We start from the raw sequence: 14,764 nt of genomic DNA, 5'->3' as shown, positions 1-14,764 counted from the left end.
CAGAGACACACACAGAGCTGACTGTGGGTAACACAGACAGAGACAGGAGACACACACAGAGCCGACTGTGGGTAACACAGACAGAGAGACACACAGAGCCGACTGTGGGTAACACAGGCAGAGACAGGAGACACACACAGAGCTGACTGTGGGTAACAGAGACAGAGACACACACACAGCTGGCTGTGGGTAACAGAGACAGAGACACACACAGAGCTGACTGTGGGTAACAGAGACAGAGACACACACACAGCTGGCTGTGGGTAACAGAGACAGAGACACACACAGAGCTGACTGTGGGTAACACAGACAGAGACAGGAGACACACACAGAGCTGACTGTGGGTAACACAGACAGGAGACACACAGAGCCGACTGTGGGTAACACAGACAGAGACAGGAGACACACACAGGGCCGACTGTGGGTAACACAGACAGAGACACACACAGAGCCGACTGTGGGTAACACAGACAGGAGACACACAGAGCCGACTGTGGGTAACACAGACAGAGACAGGAGACACACACAGAGCCGACTGTGGGTCACACAGACAGAGACAGGAGACACACACAGAGCTGACTGTGGGTAACAGAGACAGAGACACACACAGAGCCGACTGTGGGTAACACAGACAGGGACAGGAGACACACACAGAGCTGACTGTGGGTAACACAGACAGAGACAGGAGACACACACAGAGCCGACTGTGGGTAACACAGACAGAGACACACACAGAGCCGACTGTGGGTAACACAGACAGAGACACACACAGAGCTGACTGTGGGTAACACAGACAGAGACAGAGACACACACAGAGCCGACTGTGGGTAAAACACAGACAGAGACACACACAGAGCTGACTGTGGGTAACACAGACAGAGACAGGAGACACACACAGAGCTGACTGTGGGTAACACAGACAGAGACAGAGACACACACACAGAGCTGACTGTGGGTAACACAGACAGGAGACACGCACAGAGCCGACTGTGGGTAACACAGACAGAGACAGGAGACACACACAGAGCCGACTGTGGGTAACACAGACAGGAGACACACACGGAGCCGACTGTGGGTAACACAGACAGAGACAGAGACACACACACAGAGCTGACTGTGGGTAACACAGACAGAGACACACACACAGAGCCGACTGTGGGTAACACACAGACAGGGACAGGAGACACGCACAGAGCCGACTGTGGGTAACACAGACAGAGACACACACAGAGCCGACTGTGGGTAACACAGACAGAGACACACACAGAGCCGACTGTGGGTAACACAGACAGAGACACACACAGAGCCGACTGTGGGTAACACAGACAGAGACACACACAGAGCTGACTGTGGGTAACAGAGACAGGAGACACACACACAGAGCCGACTGTGGGTAACACAGACAGAGACACACACAGAGCCAACTGTGGGTAACACAGGCAGAGACAGGAGACACACACAGAGCCGACTGTGGGTAACACAGACAGAGACAGGAGACACACACAGAGCTGACTGTGGGTAACACAGACAGAGACACACACAGAGCCAACTGTGGGTAACACAGGCAGAGACAGAGACACACACAGAGCCGACTGTGGGTAACACAGGCAGAGACAGGAGACACACACAGAGCCGACTGTGGGTAACAGAGACAGAGACAGGAGACACACACAGAGCTGACTGTGGGTAACACAGACAGAGACAGAGACACACACAGAGCTGAGTGTGTGTAACACAGACAGGGACACACACAGAGCTGACTGTGGGTAACAGAGACAGAGACAGGAGACACACACAGAGCTGACTGTCATTCCAGATCAATCTCCACCCGTCACAAACACCAGAGACCACGTTCCAGATCAATCTCCACCCGTCACAAACACCAGAGACCACGTTCCAGATCAAACTCCACCGTCACAAACACCAGAGACCACGTTCCAGATGAAACTCCACCGTCACAAACACCAGGACCATGTTCCAGATCAAACTCCACCGTCACAAACACCAGGACCACGTTCCAGATCAAACTCCACCGTCACAAACACCAGAGACCACGTTCCAGATCAAACTCCACCGTCACACACCAGGACCACGTTCCAGATCAAACTCCACCGTCACAAACACCAGAGACCACGTTCCAGATCAAACTCCACCGTCATAAACACCAGAGTCCACGTTCCAGATCAAACTCCACCGTCACACACACCAGAGACCACGTTCCAGATCAAACTCCACCCGTCACAAACACCAGAGACCACGTTCCAGATCTAACTCCACCGTCACAAACACCAGAGACCACGTTCCAGATCAAACTCCACCGTCACAAACACCAGAGACCACGTTCCAGATCAAACTCCACCGTCACAAACACCAGAGACCACGTTCCAGATCAAACTCCACCGTCACAAACACCAGAGACCACGTTCCAGATCTAACTCCACCGTCACAAACACCAGAGACCACGTTCCAGATCAAACTCCACCGTCACACACACCAGGACCACGTTCCAGATCAAACTCCACCGTCACAAACACCAGAGACCACGTTCCAGATCTAACTCCACCGTCACACACACCAGGACCATGTTCCAGATCAAACTCCACCGTCACACACACCAGGACCATGTTCCAGATCAAACTCCACTGTCACAAACACCAGGACCACGTTCCAGATCAAACTCCACCGTCACAAACACCAGAGACCACGTTCCAGATAAAACTCCACCGTCACAAACACCAGAGACCACGTTCCAGATCAAACTCCACCGTCACACACACCAGGACCACGTTCCAGATCAAACTCCACCGTCACACACACCAGAGACCACGTTCCAGATCAAACTCCACCGTCACACACACCAGGACCATGTTCCAGATCAAACTCCACTGTCACAAACACTAGAGACCACGTTCCAGATCAAACTCCACTGTCACAAACACTAGAGACCACGTTCCAGATCAAACTCCACCGTCACAAACACCAGAGACCACGTTCCAGATCAAACTCCACCGTCACAAACACCAGAGACCACGTTCCAGATCAAACTCCACTGTCACAAACACCAGGACCACGTTCCAGATCAAACTCCACCGTCACAAACACCAGAGACCATGTTCCAGATCAAACTCCACTGTCACAAACACCAGAGACCACGTTCCAGATCAAACTCCACTGTCACAAACACCAGGGCCACGTTCCAGATCTAACTCCACCGTCACAAACACCAGAGACCACGTTCCAGATCAAACTCCACCGTCACAAACACCAGAGTCCACGTTCCAGATCAAACTCCACCGTCACAAACACCAGAGACCACGTTCCAGATCAAACTCCACCCGTCACAAACACCAGAGACCACGTTCCAGATCTAACTCCACCCGTCACAAACACCAGAGACCACGTTCCAGATCAAACTCCACCGTCACAAACACCAGAGACCACGTTCCAGATCAAACTCCACCGTCACAAACACCAGAGACCACGTTCCAGATCTAACTCCACTGTCACACACACCAGGACCATGTTCCAGATCAAACTCCACTGTCACAAACACCAGAGACCACGTTCCAGATCAAACTCCACCGTCACAAACACCAGAGACCACGTTCCAGATCTAACTCCACTGTCACACACACCAGGACCATGTTCCAGATCAAACTCCACTGTCACAAACACCAGAGACCATGTTCCAGATCAAACTCCACTGTCACAAACACCAGAGACCACGTTCCAGATCAAACTCCACCTTCACAAACACCAGAGACCACGATCCAGATCAAACTCCACCGTCACAAACACCAGAGACCACGTTCCAGATCAAACTCCACCGTCACAAACACCAGAGACCACGTTCCAGATCAAACTCCACCGTCACAAACACCAGAGACCACGTTCCAGATCAAACTCCACCCTCACAAACACCAGAGACCACGTTCCAGATCAAACTCCACCCGTCACAAACACCAGGACCACGTTCCAGATCAATCTCCACCCATCACAAACACCAGAGACCACGTTCCAGATCAAACTCCACTGTCACAAACACCAGAGACCACGTTCCAGATCAAACTCCACCGTCACAAACACCGGAGACCACGTTCCACATCAATCTCCACCCGTCACAAACACCAGAGACCACGTTCCAGATTAAACTCCACCTTCAGAAACACCAGAGACCACGTTCCAGATCAAACTCCACCGTCACAAACACCAGAGACCACGTTCCAGATCAAACTCCACCGTCACAAACACCAGAGATCACGTTCCAGATCAATCTCCACCCGTCACAAACACCAGAGACCACGTTCCAGATCAAACTCCACCGTCACAAACACCAGAGACCACGTTCCAGATCCAACTCCACCGTCACAAACACCAGAGACCACGTTCCAGATCAAACTCCACTGTCACAAACACCAGAGACCACGTTCCAGATCTAACTCCACCGTCACACACACCAGGACCACGTTCCAGATCAAACTCCACTGTCACAAACACCAGGACCACGTTCCAGATCAAACTCCACCCATCACAAACACCAGAGACCACGTTCCAGATCTAACTCCACCGTCACACACACCAGGACCACGTTCCAGATCAAACTCCACCGTCACAAACACCAGGACCACGTTCCAGATCAAACTCCACCGTCACACACACCAGAGACCACGTTCCAGATCAAACTCCACCGTCACACACACCAGAGACCACGTTCCAGATCAAACTCCTCCTGTCACAAACACCAGAGACCACGTTCCAGATCAACTCCACCGTCACAAACACCAGGACCATGTTCCAGATCAAACTCCACCGTCACAAACACCAGGACCACGTTCCAGATCAAACTCCACCGTCACAAACACCAGAGACCACGTTCCAGATCAAACTCCACCGTCACAAACACCAGAGACCACGTTCCAGATCAATCTCCACCCGTCACAAACACCAGAGACCAGATCTAACTCCACCGTCACAAACACGTGAGACCATGTTCCAGATCAAACTCCACTGTCACAAACACCAGAGACAACGTTCCAGATCAAACTCCACCGTCACAAACACCAGAGACCACGTTCCAGATCAAACTCCACCGTCACAAACACCAGAGACCATGTTCCAGATCAAACTCCACTGTCACAAACACCAGGACCACGTTCCAGTTCAAACTCCACCGTCACAAACACCAGAGACCACGTTCCAGATCAATCTCCACTGTCACAAACACCAGAGACCATGTTCCAGATCAAAATCCACTGTCAAACACCAGAGACCACGTTCCAGATCAATCTCCACCCGTCACAAACCCCAGAATCCAGATCTAACTCCACCGTCACAAACACCAGAGACCACGTTCCAGATCAAACTCCACCGTCACACACACCAGGACCACGTTCCAGATCAAACTCCACCGTCACACACACCAGAGACCACGTTCCAGATCAAACTCCACCGTCACACACACCAGGACCATGTTCCAGATCAAACTCCACTGTCACAAACACCAGGACCACGTTCCAGATCAAACTCCACCGTCACAAACACCAGAGACCACGTTCCAGATCAATCTCCACCCGTCACAAACACCAGAGACCATGTTCCAGATCAAACTCCACTGTCACAAACACCAGAGACCACGTTCCAGATCAAACTCCACCGTCACAAACACCAGAGACCACGTTCCAGATCAATCTCCACCCGTCACAAACACCAGAGACCACGTTCCAGATCAAACTCCACCGTCACACACACCAGAGACCACGTTCCAGATCAAACTCCACTGTCACAAACACCAGGACCACGTTCCAGATCAAACTCCACCGTCACAAACACCAGAGACCACGTTCCAGATCAATCTCCACCCGTCACAAACACCAGAGACCACGTTCCAGATCAAACTCCACCATCACAAACACCAGAGACCATGTTCCAGATCAAACTCCACCGTCACAAACACCAGAGACCACGTTCCAGATCAACTCCACCGTCACAAACACCAGAGACCACGTTCCAGATCTAACTCCACTGTCACAAACACCAGGGCCACATTCCAGATCTAACTCCACCGTCACAAACACCAGAGACCACGTTCCAGATCAAACTCCACTTGTCACACACACCAGGACCACGTTCCAGATCAAACTCCACCGTCGCAAACACCAGGACCACGTTCCAGATCAAACTCCACCGTCACACACACCAGAGACCACGTTCCAGATCAAACTCCACCATCACAAACACCTGAGACCACGTTCCAGATCAAACTCCACCGTCACAAACACCAGAGACCACGTTCCAGATCAAACTCCACCGTCACAAACACCAGAGACCACGTTCCAGATCAAACTCCACCGTCACAAACACCAGGACCACGTTCCAGATCAAACTCCACCGTCACAAACACCAGAGACCACGTTCTAGATCAAACTCCACTGTCACAAACACCAGAGACCACGTTCCAGATCAAACTCCACCGTCACAAACACCAGGACCACGTTCCAGATCAAACTCCACCGTCACAAACACCAGAGACCACGTTCTAGATCAAACTCCACTGTCACAAACACCAGAGACCACGTTCCAGATCAAACTCCACCGTCACAAACACCAGAGACCACGTTCCAGATCTAAGTCCATCACAAACACCAGAGACCACGTTCCCGATCAAACTCCACCGTCACACACACCAGAGACCACGTTCCAGATCAAACTCCACTGTCACAAACACCAGAGACCACGTTCCAGATCTAAGTCCATCACAAACACCAGAGACCACGTTCCCGATCAAACTCCACCGTCACACACACCAGAGACCACGTTCCAGATCAAACTCCACCGTTGAGAGTAATTCTTGAAGTGATCGACATGGTGGTTATCTGGTTTGTGGGGTCTCGTTCCGAGTGGAGTCCAGGACGACGGAAGGTGGGTGAGACTCACCAGGCTTATCGGGGTGCGCGCGAGCCTCTGGGCGGTGATGGTGTCGGAGACCTCCACGCCCGCCGATCCCAGGAACTGGATGAAACGCTCCTGCCGGCCCCGCGGATCCTCGCCAGCCCCACGGTCGATACCCAGCAGCTGACAGTAGGGTATTCCGGACGAAAGCCACTCCGATACGGCCGGGCTGACGTTGCCATTGTTCAGGAACACGCCCGCCAGACTGCCAGAGACATCTGTCAAGACAGAGGAGTGGCTGAGCACTTCGCAAACAGAGATCATCAAAAGGACGGACGTTACGTTACACCAGTGAGACCTCAACTGGAATATCGTGACCAGTTGTCACACTATAGGAAGGATCTGGAATGTGCTGCCCGAGAGGGTGGAGGGGGCCGGGTTCAATCGAGGGTCTGGAATGTGCTGCCTGAGAGGGTGGAGGGGGCCGGGTTCAATCGAGGGTCTGGAATGTGCTGTCTGAGAGGGTGGAGGAGGCCGGGTTCAATCGAGGGTCTGGAATGTGCTGTCTGAGAGGGTGGAGGGGGCCGGGTTCAATCGAGGGTCTGGAATGTGCTCCCCGAGAGGGTGGAGGAGGCCGGGTTCAATCGAGGGTCTGGAATGTGCTGTCTGAGAGGGTGGAGGAGGCCGGGTTCAATCGAGGGTCTGGAATGTGCTGTCTGAGAGGGTGGAGTAGGCCGGGTTCAATCGAGGGTCTGGAATGTGCTCCCCGAGAGGGTGGAGGAGGCCGGGTTCAATCGAGGGTCTGGAATGTGCTGTCTGAGAGGGTGGAGGAGGCCGGGTTCAATCGAGGGTCTGGAATGTGCTGTCTGAGAGGGTGGAGGGGGCCGGGTTCAATCGAGGTTCTGGAATGTGCTGTCTGAGAGGGTGGAGGGGGCCGGGTTCAATCGAGGGTCTGGAATGTGCTGTCTGAGAGGGTGGAGGGGGCCGGGTTCAATCGAGGGTCTGGAATGTGCTGTCTGAGAGGGTGGAGGGGGCCGGGTTCAATCGAGGGTCTGGAATGTGCTGTCTGAGAGGGTGGAGGAGGCCGGGTTCAATCGAGGGTCTGGAATGTGCTGCCCGAGAGGGTGGGGGGGGCCGGGTTCAATCGAGGGTCTGGAATGTGCTGTCTGAGACGGTGGAGGGGGCCGGGCTCAATCGAGGGTCTGGAATGTGCTGTCTGAGACGGTGGAGGGGGCCGGGTTCAATCGAGGGTCTGGAATGTGCTGTCTGAGAGGGTGGAGGAGGCCGGGTTCAATCGAGGGTCTGGAATGTGCTGTCTGAGAGGGTGGGGGGGGGCCGGATTCAATCGAGGGTCTGGAATGTGCTGTCTGAGAGGGTGGAGGGGGCCGGGTTCAATCGAGGGTCTGGAATGTGCTGTCTGAGAGGGTGGAGGAGGCCGGGTTCAATCGAGGGTCTGGAATGTGCTGCCCGAGAGGGTGGGGGGGGCCGGGTTCAATCGAGGGTCTGGAATGTGCTGTCTGAGAGGGTGGAGGAGTCCGGGTTCAATCGAGGGTCTGGAATGTGCTGTCTGAGAGGGTGGAGGAGGCCGGGTTCAATCGAGGGTCTGGAATGTGCTGCCTGAGAGGGTGGAGGAGGCCGGGTTCAATCGAGGGTCTGGAATGTGCTGTCTGAGAGGGTGGAGGGGGCCGGGTTCAATCGAGGGTCTGGAATGTGCTGTCTGAGAGGGTGGAGGAGGCCGGGTTCAATCGAGGGTCTGGAATGTGCTGCCCGAGAGGGTGGAGGAGGCCGGGTTCAATCGAGGGTCTGGAATGTGCTGTCTGAGAGGGTGGAGGAGGCCGGGTACAATCGAGGGTCTGGAATGTGCTGCCTGAGAGGGTGGAGGGGGCCGGGTTCAATCGAGGGTCTGGAATGTGCTGCCCGAGAGGGTGGAGGAGGCCGGGTTCAATCGAGGGTCTGGAATGTGCTGCCCGAGAGGGTGGAGGAGGCCGGGTTCAATCGAGGGTCTGGAATGTGCTCCCCGAGAGGGTGGAGGGGGCCGGGTTCAATCGAGGGTCTGGAATGTGCTGCCTGAGAGGGTGGAGGGGGCCGGGTTCAATCGAGGGTCTGGAATGTGCTGCCCGAGAGGGTGGAGGAGGCCGTGTTCAATCGAGGGTCTGGAATGTGCTGCCCGAGAGGGTGGAGGAGGCCGGGTTCAATCGAGGGTCTGGAATGTGCTGTCTGAGAGGGTGGAGGAGGCCGGGTTCAATCGAGGGTCTGGAATGTGCTGTCTGAGAGGGTGGAGGGGGCCGGGTTCAATCGAGGGTCTGGAATGTGCTGCCCGAGGGGGTGGAGGGGGCCGGGTTCAATCGAGGGTCTGGAATGTGCTGTCTGAGAGGGTGGAGGAGGCCGGGTTCAATCGAGGGTCTGGAATGTGCTGTCTGAGAGGGTGGAGGAGGCCGGGTTCAATCGAGGGTCTGGAATGTGCTGCCTGAGAGGGTGGAGGGGGCCGGGTTCAATCGAGGGTCTGGAATGTGCTGCCTGAGGGGGTGGAGGAGGCCGGGTTCAATCGAGGGTCTGGAATGTGCTGTCTGAGAGGGTGGAGGGGGCCGGGTTCAATCGAGGGTCTGGAATGTGCTGTCTGAGAGGGTGGAGGGGGCCGGGTTCAATCGAGGGTCTGGAATGTGCTGTCTGAGACGGTGGAGGAGGCCGGGTTCAATCGAGGGTCTGGAATGTGCTGTCTGAGAGGGTGGAGGAGGCCGGGTTCAATCGAGGGTCTGGAATGTGCTGTCTGAGAGGGTGGAGGAGGCCGGGTTCAATCGAGGGTCTGGAATGTGCTGTCTGAGACGGTGGAGGAGGCCGGGTTCAATCGAGGGTCTGGAATGTGCTGTCTGAGATGGTGGAGGGAGCCGGGTTCAATCGAGGGTCTGGAATGTGCTGCCCGAGAGGGTGGAGGAGGCCGGGTTCAATCGAGGGTCTGGAATGTGCTGTCTGAGAGGGTGGAGGGGGCCGGGTTCAATCGAGGGTTTCCGGAGGGATTCGGAGCGCTGTGTGAAATGGAGGAATGTCCTGGATAACGGGGAGAAGGCGAGGGGGTGGTGGTGGAACTGACCCCCCCCCCCCCCCCCCCTTTGAGAGCCATTGCTAATGTGATGTGCTGATCGAGGTTGCACCGTTCTGTGAAAGGTTCAGTGAGTCATCGAGAGCTGGAATGTGGAGCCGCATTTCAACATTCAGCCAGCTTCGGGCTTTCGGGCGAGCACTGGGTTCCGTCTGCTGCACAAGGCTCGATTTTCTCATTGTTTCTCAGCCCAGCTAACCACAACCTAACTTTGACAGACACACGCGTCACACACACACACACACACTGGCGCACGCACGTGTCTTTGTCGCACGCAATCGCCTGTGTCGCGCGCACGCGCACTCTGACCCAGGGAGAGTTACTTTCACCTCTCCCACACACACCAAAGCAGCAACAAAACCAGATCCAACCCCAGACAGGAACGTCTCTCTCACACCGGACAATGGACACATTGAGATTACAAACTAAATGACAACACAGCAGCTGCAGCTTGGCACGCCACTGACCGAGGGTGAACTCTCGCTGCCCAGGCCGAGACTGGGAGCTCTCTGTCCTCTCGTGCCGCACTGTCAGAGGGTCAGTACTGAGGGAGTGCCGCACTGTCAGAGGGTCAGTACTGAGGGAGTGTTGCACTGTCAGAGGGTCAGTACTGAGGGAGTGCCGCACTGTCAGAGGGTCAGTACTGAGGGAGTGCCGCACTGTCAGAGGGTCAGTACTGAGGGAGTGTTGCACTGTCAGAGGGTCAGTACTGAGGGAGTGCCGCACTGTCAGAGGGTCAGTACTGAGGGAGTGCCGCACTGTCAGAGGGTCAGTACTGAGGGAGTGCCGCACTGTCAGAGGGTCAGTACTGAGGGAGTGCCGCACTGTCAGAGGGTCAGTACTGAGGGAGTGCCGCACTGTCAGAGGGTCAGTACTGAGGGAGTGCCGCACTGTCAGAGGGTCAGTACTGAGGGAGTGCCGCACTGTCAGAGGGTCAGTACTGAGGGAGTGCCGCACTGTCAGAGGGTCAGTACTGAGGGAGTGCCGCACTGTCAGAGGGTCAGTACTGGGGGAGTGCCGCACTGTCAGAGGGTCAGTACTGAGGGAGTGCCGCACTGTCAGAGGGTCAGTACTGAGGGAGTGCCGCACTGTCAGAGGGTCAGTACTGAGGGAGTGCGGCACTGTCAGAGGGTCAGTACTGAGGGAGTGCTGCACTGTCAGAGGGTCAGTACTGAGGGATGGATGAATCAGCCGCTGGTGTGACTGTAACACATCTGGAGGGCGGTAAATGGGGGATGGTTACTCAGTGGTTCAATCTGTCTGAATGTGACCACCAGCCATTAAATCCAACCAGCAAATATTTTCTCTTGGGAGAACAGAGTTCAGACAGGGGAACATGGTAGCCGGGCGGATATTTTAGAAATTCTTGCTTCACCAGCTGTTTACCATCCACAGTAACTTAAGATGGCTTTTCTTCCGCACTCTTTCTTCGCAACTAATCACAGCATCGTTGGTAAGATTGTGCAAGGACCCATCTTCAATCAGCAGCATTGCCCAACTTGTCGATTAGGTCCCGGTTCATCGTACTGCGCAGATAATCTTTCACTCTTTTCAACACAGAAAGAATGTTCAGAATGGTTTCCACGCTTGGAAAGGTACCTGTAAGCCATCACGGTCAAGTGTCTACAAATCAGCTGTGATCGCGAAGCACAGAGCTCAACTTCATCGATGAATGAATCGTTTCACTTCGTCTTCAGAAAGATTTGTCTCTATTTCTTCCCGGGAGAATTCAATTAACCTCTTCCTGCAGAGGCAAAATAAATCAACTGTCTTCGTCAGAGATTCACTGCTCTGTGCCACAACTAACAGTCTCAACAATGATCTTCTCTTTCCCCCACAAAGTTCACTCTCAAAGCCAGAGCAGCACCTAGACAGGCGGACCACCTGGTGTCACTAATTCTTTTGACCATCAAATGTTTTCCACACGCGTGCTCCCGGCGTGATCGCCGCATCTTCCCCCGATGCGTGGAAACCGAAAAGGTGTACAAGTTTTGAACAATGTCAAGAAAATGTACGGCTGCAACATTGCCGATTAAATTCAAGGAGTGACTAGAGCATGGGATTAATTATGCAGAGGGGCGTGCATTGTTCAGTCTTGCTTCTAGACCGGAGTATTTTCCTGCCTTATTTGCGGCAATATCGATACTCTGCCTGTGACAATTTTTGATGCCCATACCTAAATTTGAAATAGTTTCCAAAACTGTTGTCTCCAGACAATTGTCGGGGAATGCAGTGGCTAGTATTGCTGCCTCACAGCGCCGAGTACCTGGGTTAGATCCTGGCTCCGGCTCACTGTCTGTGCGGAGTCTGCACGTAACCTTAGTTAGGCCACACTTGGAGTATAGTGTTCAATTCTGGTCGCCACACTACCAGAAGGATGTGGAGGCTTTAGAGAGGGTGCAGAAGAGATTTACCAGAATGTTGCCTGGTATGGAGGGCATTAGCTATGAGGAGCGGTTGAATAAACTTGGTTTGTTCTCACTGGAACGACGGAGGTTGAGGGGCGACCTGATAGAGGTATACAAAATTATGAGGGGCATAGACAGAGTGGATAGTCAGAGGCTTTTCCCCGGGGTAGAGGGGTCAATTACTAGGGGGCATAGGTTTAAGGTGCGAGGGGCAAGGTTTAGAGTATATGTACGAGGCAAGTTTTTTTACACAGAGGGTAGTGGGTGCCTGGAACTCGCTACCGGAGGAGGTAGTGGAAGCAGGGACGATAGGGACATTTAAGGGGCATCTTGACAAATACATGAATATGATGGGAATAGAGGGATACGGACCCAGGAAGTGTAGAAGATTGTAGTTTAGTCGGGCAGCATGGTCGGCACGGGCTTGGAGGGCCGAAGGGCCTGTTCCTGTGCTGTAGTTCTTTGTTCTCCCCGTGTCTGCATGGCCAGACGGAGGGGCTGAATGGCCCCGCCCCCTGGCCACTCGGAGGGGCAGAATGGGCCCCTCCCCCCGGACACTCGGAGGGGCTGAATGGGCCCCTCCCCCGGACACTCGGAGGGGCTGAATGGGCCCCTCCCCCTGGCCACTCGGAGGGGCTGAATGGGCCCCACCCCCCCCCGGCCACTCGGAGGGGCTGAATGGGCCCCTCCCCCTGGATAACTGCGGCCTACCTCCAACAGGCTTCCCTGGCTGCTGGGGTCTGGGACATGAAGTAACAGGAGGATGCCATTCGTCCCCTCGAGTCTGCCCCGTCGGTTAATGAGTGACCTCAAGAGCCGCGACCCGCCGACCCCGATAACCTTTCACCCCCCTGGTTAAACTTTCACCCCCCCTGGCCACCTCTCCAGCTCGGCCTAACTAATATTCAGAGATGCTGCTCCCACTCCTGTTGAGGAGGAGACTGCCAGAGACCCCCCCCCCCCCACCACCTCGGGGGAGAATCCCCTTATCCGATCCCGAATCAGCGATCCCCTTATTTTTAAACAGTGACCCCCCCCCCCCCCCGGTTCTCGATTCTCCGACCAGAGGAAACATCCTCTCCCCACGTTGGGTCTGGTCGATTCCCCGATCAGATTGCTGGGAACCTATCTGATTTCACAGCAGCGATGAGTCAGTCGGGAATGGTGTGGAATGTGGGACTGGTGCGTGTGGAAGCAGGTCGAGAGGCAGAGGCAGCCACGTAAACATCGCGGCAATGCCGGGTGGGGTTTCAGCACCCCCCCCCCCCCCCACCACCACCACCCCAGGCGCCTGGGGGAAAGGCAATTATGATGCGATGAGGCAAGACTTAGGGTACATCGGATGGAGAGGAAAACTGCAGGGGATGGGCACTATGGAAATGTGGAGCTTGTTCAAGGAACAGCTACTGCGTGTCCTTGATAAGTATGTACCTGTCAGGCAGGGAGGAAGTGGTCGAGCAAGGGAACCGTGGTTTACTAAAGCAGTTGAAACACTTGTCAAGAGGAACAAGGAGGCTTATGTAAAGATGAGACATGAAGGTTCAGTTAGGGCGCTCGAGAGTTACAAGTTAGCTAGGAAGGACCGAAAGAGAGAGCTAAGAAGAGCCAGGAGGGGACATGAGAAGTCTTTGGCAGGTAGGATCAAGGATAACCCGAAAGCTTTCTATAGATATGTCAGAAATAAAAGAATGACGAGGGTAAGAGTAGGGCCAGTCAAGGACAGTAGTGGGAAGTTGTGCTTGGAGTCCGAGGAGATAGGAGAGGTGCGAAATGAATATTTTTCGTCAGTATTCACACAGGAAAAAGACAATGTTGTCGAGGAGAATACTGAGATTCAGGCTCCTAGACTAGAAGGGCTTGAGGTTCATAAGGAGGAGGTGTTAACAATTCTGGAAAGGGTGAAAATAGATAAGTCCCCTGGGCCGGATGGGATTTATCCTAGGATTCTCTGGGAAGCTAGGGAGGAGATTGCTGAGCCTTTGGCTTTGATCTTTAAGTCATCTTTGTCTACAGGAATAGTGCCAGAAGACTGGAGGATAGCAAATGTTGTCCCCTTGTTCAAGAAGGGGAGTAGAGACAACCCCGGTAACTATAGACCAGTGAGCCTTACTTCTGTTGTGGGCAAAATCTTGGAAAGGTTTCGAAGAGATAGGATGTATAATCATCTGAAAAGGAATAATTTGGTTAGACATAGTCAACACGGTTTCGTGAAGGGTAGGTCGTGCCTCACAAACCTTATTGAGTTCTTTGAGAGGGTGACCAAACAGGTGGATGAGGGTAAAGCAGTTGATGTGGTGTATATGGATTTCAGTAAAGCGTTTGATAAGGTTCCCCACGGTAGGCTACTGCAGAAAATACGGAAGCATGGGAT

The 14,764-nt window shown here is 54.1% G+C and overlaps 2 protein-coding genes across 2 annotated transcripts in view; both read right to left on the bottom strand.

Moving 5' to 3' along the window:
- LOC140390600 (beta-1,3-galactosyltransferase 9-like) overlaps nt 1-14,764 on the bottom strand; it is a 484,726-nt gene that overhangs the window by 393,283 nt on the left and 76,679 nt on the right. The window lies entirely within an intron of this gene.
- The window catches only part of LOC140389192 (uncharacterized), a 56,481-nt gene that overhangs the window by 33,918 nt on the left and 7,799 nt on the right, over nt 1-14,764 (bottom strand). The window contains exon 2 of the mRNA XM_072473355.1: nt 6,934-7,166. Coding sequence (XP_072329456.1) covers nt 6,934-7,166 — 233 coding nt within the window. The remainder of the gene's footprint in view (nt 1-6,933; nt 7,167-14,764) is intronic.

This window comes from Scyliorhinus torazame, chromosome 14 (genome assembly GCF_047496885.1).
Source record: "Scyliorhinus torazame isolate Kashiwa2021f chromosome 14, sScyTor2.1, whole genome shotgun sequence".
NCBI classification, from domain to species: Eukaryota; Metazoa; Chordata; class Chondrichthyes; order Carcharhiniformes; family Scyliorhinidae; genus Scyliorhinus; species Scyliorhinus torazame.
This window is presented reverse-complemented; position numbering and strand designations above follow the sequence as displayed.